Genomic DNA, 14,978 nt, shown 5'->3' on the forward strand with positions numbered 1-14,978 from the left:
AACTCCACATATGAATATGCTCATTACAGTCTTAAAATGAGTGCATTCATATGTGTAGTTATGGTCATTGATTGCACAGAAATGCTACCACAATAGTGTTTTCCCAGGTTTGGTGTGATGGGGAGAGAAAAAAAAAAACGAGCACACACTGGGGAAGGAGGGAGGGAGGGTGGGAGGTTTCAGTTCAGCAAAAATCATTTCAGAAATGGTCTGAGGGGCTCAGAGGTAGCACGTCAACAGCTATAACCCTCCCCGTGACACCGCGTGCCGGCAGCTCCCTCATTGATGTGGCAACGTCTCGTTCTCACCAGTTGGAGAGCAGACAGTTTTGCCGAGCCTCGCAGTCCCTAATTATCCCCCGACTTCGTCTAATTCAATAAACACAATTCCGATCTGCCGGCGTGGAGGCATGGCATTCTTGTCCCCTCCGGCTCAGACGAGTCCAAAAAAGACGCCGAGAGAGGAACAGTGGAGCTGACAAAATGAGCAGAGCACATGAGAACTAAATGCCATTTAATCTCCCGTTTAAATTGCAGCTTTTTTTTTGTTTTTTTGCGTGCGGGCACGAGAGAGGAGGGAGGAGGAAGAGGCAGCCAGAGGCCATGCTACAGCTGATCTGAGAAGCCAGGCCTTACCCCACGCTCCAGGATTTTGGGGGCGGAGAAGCTTGAACAGAAGAGTGGCGCCGCGCAATTCCACCTGAAGGATGAGAGTCGAGCGGCGCTGTGTTAATTCAACAAGAGAGGAAGTGAGTTTACAGAAAGCAAATATTCCTGTGTGAACATGATTATTACAGGCTTGGAGTGCTACTGGAGAAGAAGTTTAAACAAGATCACAGTTTGCGTGGAGGCTGTTACACAAGATTGGGAAGTTGTACAACACACAGGCCTGCCAAAGAGAATCCAGATAAAAGCTAGAGCGAGCACACACGTTCTTGCAGCGCTGCAGCATGAACCGCATGCAAAAGGGCAATATTCTACTCGCATTAGAGCGGGTCTGACTTCTCAATTAAACTTAATAAAAAAACACTGAGCTCGGAAATTTTTGTAATTTGCATGATAATTATGCATCTTTAAAATTCTCCACAGGAAAAAGAGTCTTAGACACTCCCATTTGTATATTTATTGCCACATATTGGGCCTCATTTCACCAACCGTCCTGAAGAAATTTCTTACGCAGTTTTCACGAAGGTCCTGGGATTCACCAATGTTTTCTTATTTGTTCTCAGGCAAGAACAGAATCCACACACTCAAAGAGCACAAAGGTGAGAAAAGTTTTGACGTAGACTTTTTCTTAGGACCTTTTTGAATAACACATTTAAGAAAAAAAAGGATGAATGAGGCCACTGATTTTTATTTTTATTTTTTTGTTTCTTTTTAAGCTATGAATTCTGAAATTTTCACATGTCTGTACATGGTTTCCTACTGTTTCCTACTGGATAGTGTCAGACAAGAAAGCAGATTGGACTTCAGTAGCAGTGAAGTTGTAAATGCAGATCTAAATCTTTTGAAATCTTTGTTTAGTTAAACAGTTTCATAGTCAGTTAAGCTGGTTTATGGAATGGATTTTAAGCTCGTATTTCTACGTTTACTTAGCTGTCCAACTCCATCACAAGCGAAACATAAATCTAACACAGGATTGACAGCTTGGTGCCTCATTTCAGGGTTTTATACAACATTTGTTTAGATTTATAGCTGCTGATATTTTATAGGAATCAGCTAAACTGATGAGACTGCCTGCTATCTGTTCATCTTTACCTCTCAGTTCTGTGAGGGCTAAACCAGTGACAGATGTACTCAGCTTCCTCACCTGAACACTACAGCCGAACAAAAACATCTTTCACTAACCTGCATCGGCCTTTCAAAGGAAAGAGGGCATTTAAAGCACGTAAAAACCTGTTTTTTTTATAGTCCAATATCACCAACTATTTTATTTAGAACAGTGATAAACAAGCCTTAAGGCTTATAAATGAAAGAAAAAGAATACCAACAAAACAATTACTCAAGTAATGATAAGAAGAAATGGTACATATCCTAAATAATGTTTCTAAAACCATCTGCCTGCCCTCGCTATGTGATGAATGAAAAGAGAACCCCAAGACCACCACCACCAGTGAAGGTGAGCTAATGGTGATCCCTTAAAGGAGAGATATGCAGGCCCACTCCTTCCATCTCCATTACTTATGCATACAAACACACGTGGACACATGCACAGAGACACTGAATGGCATAAGCCTTGATTTAAAGGTCATTAGGTTTTAATTGCATTGCTAATTCCCTGTGGGGAAGAGAAGTGACACACGGGGTGAGGGGGGCACAAGGGGGAAACCAAACCATTGAGAACAAAAATAGTAGGAGGGTTGGGGGGGGCGGTAAAAAAAAAGGGAGATGGAGAGGGGAAAACCATCCCAACACCACGCACCCTTATTCAAGCAGCGTGCCCCTCAAAGCTGGCTGCACGTTATTAGATTTAATAGGCTCAAATAGCAGCAAGGCCCTCGTCGTCATTATAAAGCCTTTACTTTCTCGCCGACTGCCAAGTCTGTTTTGCGCTAGCTTCAGACTGCCAAAGCCAACAATTGCAGATTAGTGAAGCCCTTCTCCCATTTCAACAGAGGTTAATAAAAAGCGACAGGGCTAAGTCCGCTCTGATTAAGTATGCTGAGAGATATTACGGCAGTTTGTTACATCAGATCATTATTGGATTAAACAGCACACACACAACAATGAAATTTTCATTTTCCATTTACAACATGCACACACAGAGCTGGCTTTGGGAGTACACTTGTCAGAACAAAGACGGCATTATAATAAGCACATATTTCTCCCCTCCTTCCTTCTCTTGTCTTCTCCAGTCTGCCACGCTAAGTTGAGACACTCCAAGTCACAGTGGAGCTTGATCTTAATCATTCTGCTGGATCAGGAAACACGGTGTACTTCAATTGTTCTCACAAAATGTTAAAAAGCTAAAGGCATCAGCGTTGGACCTACACTAACCACATCAAAACAGACAAACGCCTTCTAAACGGAATAAAAGATGAATCTGTAAAGACTGCAGAGCTGAAACATCGGTGAGTTTGACAGGGCGTTACTTCTGTTTGTTCCCATGCACTGCTGTGAAAAGAAAACGACTTGGATGATTGCAGGTTTCCATTAAACTCCAATTACTAATGCGCTATTTCATAAGGAAGCAAGCTCAGCAAGCCAATCCTCCAGCAAGCCTAATGCAAACAATTAGAAGAATAGATGTGAAGTCTATAATTCAGAGGTGAGACTGCTGAGGTTAAATCTAAGGCCTTCACACCATGAGTTCTTCATCATTCGAAAACCATAATCACAGGCTGAAAGCTGATCCGCTCAGAGACACAGCAGGTAGAACCATCTCATTCGTCTACAATATTTCATCTGCTTCACTCACTAGGCCTCCTCAAATTTACATCAGACATTTCGACTGCTGGGGGGATTTAAAATGCTCTCAGCTTCAGTCTGAGGGATATCAGTCCAGTTGAATTACCCCCTAATTGTTTCATGTGTCATGGCTCATTCACTGTCCAAAGCATTTCTTCTTCACCAACTCCTGATAAGCTGACATGTGTCCGTCATGCCGGTCAGATCCTAAACCAGTTTTACTTTCTGAATGACGGCAGATAAGACAGAGACAAGCGAACAAGAAATCTAACTTGGAATCAGCACTTTTAAGAAAGCTCTTCATCTTCTCAGAGCCTCACACTGAACAAAGGTAGCTGGTGTGCTGTTACTGCCTCCTTGGGTCATCACGTCCCAACCATAACCTATTCCTTACCACAAAACAACCAGCCATTAACACATCAGCGTTTAACAGGCCTTCTGGCTTTATTAGGCCGTCTATCTCAATCAGACAGAAATATGAACTTTCCCTTCAATGAGTTCCCTTCTGTCATATTATCTGAGCCCTGTCCTTGCTAGTATTAAAGCCTGAATTCCACAGGAGAAGAAGGAGCAGACCACAGTTAGTGCCTCTCCTGGGGTATTCCCCTCCGTCCCATTACCTACCATAAATCCAAATGCATTACGATAAGGTGCATAAAATGAGTCATCCATCTGAACAGTAAATAAGAAGTTGTCAGTGGCCTGACGCCAAGCCCAGATCGCTGCTCTTCCTCTCTGGATGTGCCCCGCCAGACTCCACCGCTATTGAACCACAGCTAAAAAGGTTCTGATAAATAAGGGCGCGTACGCCACGTCCCGCTGGATGCTAATGGTGCTGCCATATGAAGGATAGACGGTAGGCCTGTGCGTTTCACGATAATTCAGATGGGAAATTGCTCACTAAAAATGATGACGTAGCTTGATACCCACATTCCCCACAGCTGTCAAATGTTTCATTTAGCAAAAGGTTTCTTTCAAGCACTCCTGTTTTGCCATCTTTTCTCATTTTCAGCCACCTTTCTTGGATGTACGATTTAATGAAGCATGCCTACTGCTAGCAGAAATTACTGCAGCTAAAAGGATGATTTTCCGTCACATCGCCGCACTGACTTGCACTGTGAGAATGGTAAAAGTGCATTCCAAGGTATTCGTCTCCTAGAATTAGCTGATGAATAATTGAGAAAAGCTAGCAAGGCAAATAATTCAGAACTGATCAGCAACACAGCTGGGCATTCTGCTTGGGTTCCTGGGTAAGGTAAGACTGGACGAAGCCAGAGAAAGAGCAAAACTGTAACTCATTTCTTCTATTTTCTTACGACTGATCTCATTTATTTTGTCAGTTTGGGGAATGCAGTGCTACTGAACGCTTGTTAGGTATGTTCATCTGCCAGTGTGGAACTGTTCTTTGTAACCTTGTTTTATATATATATATATATATATATATATATATATATATATATATATATATATATATATATATATATATATATATATATATAAATAAATATAATTTGTACTTTTTTTTTACCCATTTCCAATTCCACCCGCTAGTTAGGACGCCCCCAATCACGCGATACTACCAACGCTAGGAGGGTGAAGGCAGCACAGGCTTCCTCCGAGACCTGTGAAACCAGCCACCACTTCTTTTTGAACTGCCGCTCACGCAACGTCACGGGACAGCTGAGAGAAAAGCGCCAACCACCAGATCTGTTACGTCAGCTAACAGACACCTGCGCTGACTAGTATCACGTTGAGTGATGGGGGGAGAAGGGGGCGCCATCCTACCCACCCAGAGAGAGCGAGGCCAATTGTGCTCTCTTGGCCTCCTGGCTACGGATGACTGTGGCATCACCAGGGATCAAACTTGCAATCCCCTATGACAGGACCAACGCTTAGACGGTCGCGCCACTCAGGAGCCTTTGTTTTAGTCACAGGAGGGTACATTCTGCCATTGTAAATAAAAAAAAAAAACAAAACTCAAATTTATCTTAAAAAAAAAAAAAAAAAAAAAACAGCTTTAGCAATATAAATCAATACCATAGTGCTGGATGCATCAGAAAGTTAGTATAATACTTTACTTCCACTGCTAAATTTGCATCTGGCTACTTCTGACTTTTGACACGACTGAAATGCAACAGTAATGCGATAGTGTTGTGCCTTGCCGATAGTTTGCAATGACATTATTTATAAATTGCCCAAAATGCTTCTTTAACAGGCACATTTCCCTGCATTAACATCTTGTTATAACTTCATGAGCCAGAGGTAAAAAATAAGATGCAATGTTCTCCAGAGCTTTTTGTGTACAAGAATCACACAGCCATGTGCTGTTGCATGGCAGATTTGCCCATGCATTAAGTATAATGAACCACTTACAGTCTTTCTTCCTACTTTCCTTAACTTTATTACATGATGCAATAGTGACGAACTGGGAGTCAATCAGAAGAGAGTTGTTTTGGCCCTGAAGTGTGAGACTGCCAGAGGTTCTCTCCCTGCTGGAGGCCACAGGGCCCCCGGCAGCCGCGCCGCAGAAAGGCCCTCGTATTCTCAAAATGAACTCGCTCCTCGCGGCTGATACTCCGCAGTCCGAGCTAATAATTGCAGCCGTTTCGTTTGCACAGGTCCAAAATGACTCCCTGAATGACTACAGTGCATATCAAACAGGCCTAAGTCAAACAGCGCGGCGGGCTGACAGTTTGTGTTGGAAATTACCGGACGAAATGATAATGCCTTGTTAATTCTGCACTTGATTTTGCGTGTGGTCATATATTATTGTGTTTTGTTGTGTTTCACTTTCAATGAAATGATACAATAGAAAAATGGGCATTAGTGGAAAGTGAAAAGATGCAGAATGATATTTACATAAACCACTAATATGAAAAATGACCAGCTTGAGCGAGTTTGAATGCAGAGACACGGCGGGGGTGTTTGAGAACACACAGGTAAGCGGCTGATAAGCCAGAGGGGGGCACCCTCCCCACTGACCTGCGCTGTATTCACTTTACGGCCACTGCAGAGTGTGCAAGGCATTCTCCTCCAGAGGGAGTTGTCTTTGAGTCGCTCGTCTAAAAGAGACCGAGAAAGGGGGAAAAAGTGGGAAACTCACGATGGGACTGGTATGATTTATCTCTCACCATTGATGAGGTCAACCCACACAGTCCAATAACGGCAGCTTTATTTTAATCTACTTTACATTTGCTCTACTTTAAAATGACTTCTCTTGGTTGCCTTGTGACGCTGACGACTCCAGTTAATTACCCCACTGTCACACAAGAGCTAAGCAGAAAAAAAAAAAAAAAAACACACAATTACTCCCCATTTCACAACACTTTGAAATAACAGTGTAGTGTACTATACATATTTATTATTTCTCCATGCATGGGGAAAGTGGTGTTCTGATTTATTGCAGCACTTTGTTAAAAGTAGGACACTTTAACAAGAGGACGAAGTTTTGAAGAAGAAGCACGGAAAGCTTATTTGCTATAGGCAAGCAATCAGCGAGGAATTCAAAAGCCAGCCCGGCCTCCAGAGCGCTATAATAAGGGAGCGAGGAGGGAGAGAGAGCGTGAGCGCTACCGGCAACGCAGCGCATGCACACAAACATTTTCCCCATGCGAGTCAGTAAAAGTATCAAAAGCACTGAAAGCGAGATCGGCTATTGTCTCTCTGTTCCGACGTGGTTAAGTGCAAGTTTTTATGTGTGGTCCAAAATGAAAGAGCGACGAAACAGAGAGACAGAACGAGCAGAAGTAGCAGCACTGTAAAACTACATAACACAGACATGAGGATGATAAGGATGAAGGGTTCTGAGACAAAAGCAGAACGTTTTCTTTTCTCTTCGACGCAGCGTGCACAGAAATGAACCAATATTTAAATCACACAATGTTAAATGAAGCCAAATCAAGCCTATTACAAGCAAAAGAATGAACGTAGAAATAGGATTGTGTGGCATATTTCATACGTAAATGTTTTCCAAATTGAACTGAAAGTGAAGAGTGACCACTCTGGTCACCACAAAGCCTTCAATGCACAAGTTATCAAGGTATACTTGCAGTGATGTAAATGATTAAGCAATTAACTGTTAAGCAAATAGACAACTGCTCTACCAAAGCTATTAAATAAATATTAAAAAAACAAAAACAATGAACTGAATTCTAAATAAACAGCTCATATCTGAATAAGTGGGTCTGCAGTGCGGAATAGGCAGACGTTTCTGCTGGACAGGCTTAGTAAAAATGAAATGTGGAGCTCGGGACCACTTTTCTATGCCCATTTTCTCTGTGAGAACGTGACGCACCTTGGTGGGAGGAAATGATGCAAAAAAAAATAAGGTTTCTGAGAGCTACTAAGGTGCACTGAGCCAAAGCTCTCCCTGCTTCTTGTATTTTCCTTCAAAGTAACCTGGGCTAGCAGTGAGTAATGGGATATAACTTTAGAGTTTTGAACAGAGAAATTTCAGCAGCTCATGGCATATTTGGTCTTGCAGTCATGAGCATGTAGTTGTCATTCCCTTGGTTTCAACAAAGCCGATCTTATGTAGGGAATGCTTTAAATGATTCCAGGCTGTTTACTTCATATTTACATTTATGCCTGGTTCTATCTATCAAAAACCATTAGTATCAGCACGTTCTATGGTCCTTATATAGAGCCATAAGTGAAATTTTCAATATCATCAGTAGATAACCCAAAATTCAGTTGGTGTGTGCTCTCATAAGTATTTCGATTTTGACAGGTCATGTCATAATTTAGGCATGTCGACTGACAATCGCCAAATAATGACTAATTTGCATCCCTAACATCACGTGTTCTAGGCACGAACCAATACATTCGTTGGCTGATAAATAAGCCCCGACAAATTTATCAGGATCAATGCAAACATTCCAAAATTTAGTGACTTGATTTATACTGCAAAAAACTACTGAGAAAACAAAAAAGTTTTGATTTATGATTTTATGCTTGTAAGCCAGCACAGAATCTGCCAAACTGTCGGTCAGTACATGCTCACTTCAACTACAGTAATATAGGCTGAAGTGGTAAATCTGAACTCGAACACGAACTCGAACACCACTGTGGTATTAACCCTGAAATAGTATGTAAAAAGTAGGGCGCTACCAACATGAACTTATTGTGGCCAATACTGTAGATTAAGTGGCTAGCAATTATGATAACCAATATTATAGAAGATATATTATAAAATTAACTATTTTAAAATTAAAATTTTATACAGTTCAAGAAGTAAGATGGGCTGTTGAAATCACGGGTTGCTGATATTTTCGGCCAACCATCAAATCTGACAATGAAACATGAACTTGTACATTACAGCGGCGTAACACAAAAAATACCTTTCTATGAATAAAACTTGAAAAAATAACAGCATACAAACAGTAAAGAACACTAGGAAGCTGCACTCCCCGAGCTATATTTTTATTTGTGCTGTACTTCTACTGATTTGTTTATTATATATTTACTATATAAGAAATGTGCCCTGCGATGGAGTGGCAACTTGTCCAGGGTGTATCCTGCCTTCCACCTGATGACCGCTGGGATAGGCTCCAGCAACCCATCCACCCTCCCACCCCCACCGCCAAGACCCTGAAGGAGAAGCAGCTTAGAAAATGTGTGTGTGTGTGTGTGTGTGTGTGTGTGTGTGTGTGTGTGTGTGTGTGTGTGTGTGTGTGTGTATCTAAGAAATGTGACATTTCAGAAAAATCATACTTGAAAATGGACATCAGACAACGGGCAAACAAAGCACTGTTTAATTATGTGACCTGAGCTATTGGCCGTATTAAATTGTGTCATCAATTATTTTTATTGGAATGTTTAACTTCTTAATTTGTAGGCCTACTACAAAACTTTCAGACTTGTCAAGGCACTGGGGTGAGGGGGTTGGCAAAGAGTGACATATCCCCTCTACACGAGACAATATGCATGGGCGAGCAGGACGGCTCTCAAAAAAAAAGTCCAACATTGTCTATTAACTCTTAAAAAGCCTAATCCCAACCACAGTTTTATTACACACATCTATAACCTAAGAACAGCTCAGCCAGTTTGCATTGAAGTCCCTGTACTTACTGAATAATAAGCCTTGCTAAGTAATAAATCTGTGAGTTTAATGAGTTAAACCTCTTAAGCTAAAACAGAGAGTGACTAAGTGAAAATGACCCAACACCCTTCGACAACACAAGTCTCTGACCGTGTGCAGCAGCGACCTTCACTTATTTGCATCAACACTGTATGATCATCATCATCTGTCTACACTACAAAGCTCCCACATGTGTAACTCATGTCAGCTTGCCTACATAGCACTTAATTTACCTAGTTGTATGTAAGAAATCAGGCGATTTTATGTGGTCCTGGTAGAAATGACCTATTTGATACCTTTCAATAGGTACTGGTATTTCTATGGGGTTATCAGCAGAAAATGTTGGATCGGATATTGTGATAAAGGGGATAATTGGGATGAGTGGAATAAATCTGATCCAATGTATCCATTTGTGTGACGTGACAATGTATTTCTTCCTGTGGGGTAGAAGATGATTCAATGGTTGAAATGTCTTCTACATCACAAATATCAACTGAGCCTACTTTATTATGGTCATCTTAAGTGAATTGCTTCAATTATTTAATACTGGAAGCACTGGATCAGTATCTGAAACCTGTAGCACTGGCTGATAGTCTCGATATCAAAAAGAAAAAAGTGGTATCATGTCATCTGCAGGTAGCATCACATGTAAAATACAGACTCCTGATGTTGGTCCCCTCCACCTCTCAGACTAAATTTGCACCCCTGGGCTAGACCCTTGTGTGCTCACATATAAAGCCCATGTGTTAATATAGAGAGACCACTACTTACAGTGATGCTATGGTAGTTGAAATGGAGAGAGGGAAGCAGTTTATGACTCTCTCATTATTTAAATGTTACGGCGTCCCTGTGGTCCGGTGAAAATTTGATGGCGGTGTTAAGATGCCTCACTAGCTCCTCATGGCTGCAGACATACAGCAGCATATTTATATGCAAGAGCAAGAAAGAATGAACAAACATAAACACAACACACACACAAACAAAACCTTAAATAACATCAAGAATCTTAGCCATGGGTATACGGAATTCTCCGTATATGTATAATAAAGATATACACACAGCTACAACACACCTAAACACCCCTGCAAGACAGAGACAAAGTTTTTAATGATCACTTCCCCCGAGCTCTGCCCTTTGCAGTAAAGCCCAAGACTGCTGTGGCCATTTCCTGTCTAGAAATCTGCATACAGTAAAAAGACAAACAGTCCTGTAAATAAAGACGGGTGTCCAGCAACTGTCTTGCCAGCGACGCGCTTATTGACCGTAGTCAGATGCTCTGCTGATTAAAAATTGATCCCTTTCGAAAAATCTAATCAACAGAACAGGATTCTTTCATATGTGGAGGGCGCAGCTGCTGACACAGAGGGTGCAGACCTGTTATTAACCCCTGCTCCTCCGCATGCATCCTTGTAAAGCCAGCATGCACTTGCACGCACACACACACGCACGCACACACAAACACTCTCACACACACACACACACACACACACACTTCCTCATGGCCCAGGGCCAGACTCAGGCCCAGACACCTTGAATTATTCAGCAGTCTGGGAGAGAGAAGAGTCTACGGCCACCTCGTGTCAATTTATGCGAGCAGAAGGCCAGGCTACTAGCCTTAATGGACCATCCAGGCCCCAAGAGTTAGGCCTTCCAAAACAGTGGCTCAAGGGAGGAGGCTGGGGGACGACAGGAACAGCTGAGAGGGGGTAAGGCAGAGTTAGCCTTTTAGACCAGGCTAGTGGACTGGGGAGATGTGAGAATGAATTCATCAGCAGTGTAGCAAGGGTCACGGCAGGTTAATGATGCCACGTGTCTAGACGGACGCTGCTCTTGCCCTCTGCCCGCGAGCCAGCTGGGGGTGGAATGGGAGCGCTGGGGGTAATACTGCTCCTAATGCCTCACAAGCCATAATAATCATGTTTCAACCAATGCTCATGATTCTTCATGCTTTTAGTTAGAATTCAAAAAGACCCTCCTGCTTGGGCGGTATACCAGTGGCTCTTAAAGGCGCTAATGGGTTATAATGCCAAGATGTATTCATTTATTTCAAATGTTGGTTTGGGGCATACAATCAAAACATTCCCACCAAAAACAACACCCTCCACTTCAACCTGATTGAAATACTTTAAATACTAAACTCTAAGATAAGATAAGATGCCATTGTCATTGCACAGTGTACAACGAAATTGAGCAGCAATCCAACGGCACTTTCTACATACAAAATCAAACATAAGGCTAAAATATATGAACTGCAGGTTAAGGAAAAAATAAGTATCAAAAATCTTAAATATATAGAGAAAGGACTATAAAACTATATTGTAAACAGAGAATATAGTTTTATAGTGCTTTCTAGTCCCAAGGTCCTCTAGCGCTGGATGACACCTTTTTCATATATTTAGATATATAATAAAAACTAAGTTGCAATGCATGTCATTTGTCCAGACAGGACCATTCAAAACATCAAGTTTCTCACTGGTTAACTGCACCATACTGGGCAAGGATCACTGTGATGTAAAAACAAGCCAAATTTGAAAAACATTCTTTAACATTGGGATTTTAACGCATTTTTAAAGATCAACCTCAATTTATGGAAATTTAAAATTCATCTAATCTAATGCCATTATACACTGTGGAAAATACTGATATGCTGAAATTTACCAGGACCACTCAGCACCACTAAAATACAACATTCCACATTCTCTCCCGCAGTAAACAACAATAATAATCTCACACATCTAAACCAACGTTCGTGTTTAACTCACTCAACGCCTTCAAACAAGCAATGCAACTACAGAAAGACTAAATATAACGAAATTCTGTGACGACGTGGCTAACCAACACCTCGCCAGTCCACGGCCCCCTCATGGGGCCAAATCAGCCCTTCTCCGAGCGCTCTTCGGTCTCCGTACAGTCCAAGGTTCATGTTAAAGCCTGAGCTGAATTAATAAGCGCAGAGCTGCCTTTAATCTGATAAAAACCCAAAGAGTCAAAAGCTTCGCCCACACGGCAGCCTGTGATTAGAGACTCCTCATCCAGCACTCAACACTCAACCCGTTATCATTACACAGACAATTACTGCTCCGCCAGGGCCACCTCCACCACCCCGGCGCATTTAGTAATCACGCCATTCTTCCTGGAAAAGGGGGAAGAAGGAGGTGGTGGGGGGAGGGGGGGGCTGGTAAGCGGGTGGCAACGGCATTGTTGTCATGAGACCAATCACCTTGGTGATCCTGGGCCAGAGCCTGGAGTCCAAGCTCAAGGGGAAGACTGAAACACACTGAAAGTACTGTCTTATAGCTTGCGGGCAGAGAGTTTGTTCATACACAATATTAGATTACTTGTGAGGCAGTGTATAATGACTGACACTTTCATTTCATGAATACAGATGACACTTGACTGGGAATGAATTTTTCTGATTCTACAGCCATCATATACTCCATTCTTAATCCACCAAGAAATGGTTTGGCAAGTCACAAAAACTGGCAGCATGCTCTCGCTGCAATACCCATCTCCTAACTGATGTTATATTAGAGTGAAAAAAATGTTTAAGTTAAGGCAAGTAATGCAATGCCAAACAATTTTGATATTACAGCAACAAAATGCTCTGCGTTTCTCATTCTTCTGTTTTTGCATGACTAACCGATGCATCAGCTGTTGCCTTAAGTGTGGCAATAAGAATAAACACCTACTCCCCTGCATCAGGTCTGCACTCACTAATGAGTTGAAAATAATTCATGTGGCCCTGGTTCAGAGCAGTGATGTACTAAAATGAAAAACCTTGGCTAAAACCGAAACTCAGGACACTGGGCTGAAAACAACCAACAAATAAAATTAACAACAAATAAAAATAGTTCACATAAAACAAACACACAAATTTTTGTGTGTGGCACAAAATTTTATGTACTCATCAAAACAAAATGGTTTGTCATCTAAGGCAATGAATTTCGCTATTTTTTTAGGTTACACTTTGCACTTTGGCACTGTCCTTCACGAATGTTTTTGTTGTTTCAAAATGACAAAAACATTCATAAACATTGCCTTCTGCTCCTGCGTTGTAACCTGCATATTAAGCGGTTCTCGAACAGTCTCAAAACCTGTGATGGAGTGATGATGCCGGGTATGAACAGTGATTATAAATTCTCTAATGTCCCTCATAGAAATTGCGAAACAGCTCCACATGGCCGACACTATCTGCTGCCACTTTAACGGCTCGAACTTGTCCGCGCTGGACGGTGCAGGAGAGCAAGGGAAACAAAAAAGTATTTTAATCACTATTTTTCATTTAACACTGGAATTATCTGTAAAATACTACGTTAATGTTTGTCTTCTATAAGCATCTGTGGCTGCTTTTCCTTTTTTGCAGAAAAGCAAAAGTGGCAGAAATTAGGATTTTACTAATAAGGATTTTACTGTGACCACCAAGGCCCCCAAACCATCTAGTAATAAAGTCATTCCTAGTTGCAGATGTCTGCCATAGCAAATGCATTAATCACTATACATGGTGGACAGACACACTTTGAAATCTCAGCATTCAGACATATCAAGGTCGAGCCCCTTCAAAAGTACAGAGTGCCACATGAGTCAGATGAAGTGAAATAGCTTTGGCCTCAGATAAATGGTGCCTACACACACACACACACACACACAGAGCCCATCTAACTGGCAGCACCCACACCCTTCCACTCTGGCCAGTATGCAAGTTCCAAGAGAGGAAATGCTTAATTTGCATCCGATGGCGGGTGCCATAACTGTTAAGGTCAACAGTCTCTACGGTGATTGAGCCAAAACCAAGGGCAGGCAGCCTGGGCGGCGGAGGGGACGCGCACACCCCCTTCACCCATTTGCACAATGCAATTTCCCCACCTCTTTCCATCAAGGTGACTGTGCACATAACTCAAACATCAGTGCCTGGGACAATTCCGATGGCCGCGTCATAGCAAACAGGAAAAAAAGGACCAGAGAAAATGAGGATACTAGCATAAGAGGAAAAGCACCACTCAAATGTACAGCATACAACAAGCCAAATACTGATTTAGTATTTCAATAAGCACCGGTTCGGACGTATCCTTCAGACAGGGACAGCTGAGTAAGCGCATGACTAACGTTAGCACGGCTGATGAAACGAAAGAGACCAGTGAATAGGAAACACACAAGGTCCTGTGCACACTTCACACATCTCATTCACAGTGTCCAGAACGTTTTCAGCATAGCAACTAACACCTCCCAGCCACTGACAAGCACAAAAAGTTTAAGCAGAGGTTGAACTTACGGAAAGAGCAGACGTTCACCTCGTTCCTACAGGATAGAAGTTACTGTAGTGAGCAGATGGGCGCAGCAGGCTCTGCCAACAACATTTCAAAGAGACCTGCTCAGACTATTAGCAGTCCTAGAAATGGAACGGAGCTCCTCAGAAGGCTGTTATGAAATGAATATAGAGGTGAAGAGTATGGGCTTGGATAAAGATGCCTCTTGTGGCACTTTGATCATTAATC

At 42.1% G+C, this 14,978-nt stretch overlaps 1 protein-coding gene across 7 annotated transcripts in view; it reads right to left on the bottom strand.

Annotated features, from left to right (window-relative positions):
* The window catches only part of cux2b (cut-like homeobox 2b), a 182,679-nt gene that overhangs the window by 156,009 nt on the left and 11,692 nt on the right, over positions 1-14,978 (bottom strand). Inside the window, exon 2 of one of the 7 annotated variants that reach the window (XM_037535853.1) lies at positions 6,390-6,469. The exons of 5 other annotated variants lie outside the window; for them this stretch is intronic. In XM_037535853.1, coding sequence (XP_037391750.1) covers positions 6,390-6,434 — 45 coding nt within the window. In that variant the 5' untranslated portion in view covers positions 6,435-6,469. Of the gene's footprint in view, positions 1-6,389; positions 6,470-14,755; positions 14,847-14,978 lie in introns of those variants that run through there. One more of the 7 variants, XM_037535855.1, reaches the window with a different exon arrangement.

Source organism: Pygocentrus nattereri, chromosome 28, assembly GCF_015220715.1.
Source record: "Pygocentrus nattereri isolate fPygNat1 chromosome 28, fPygNat1.pri, whole genome shotgun sequence".
NCBI classification, from domain to species: Eukaryota; Metazoa; Chordata; class Actinopteri; order Characiformes; family Serrasalmidae; genus Pygocentrus; species Pygocentrus nattereri.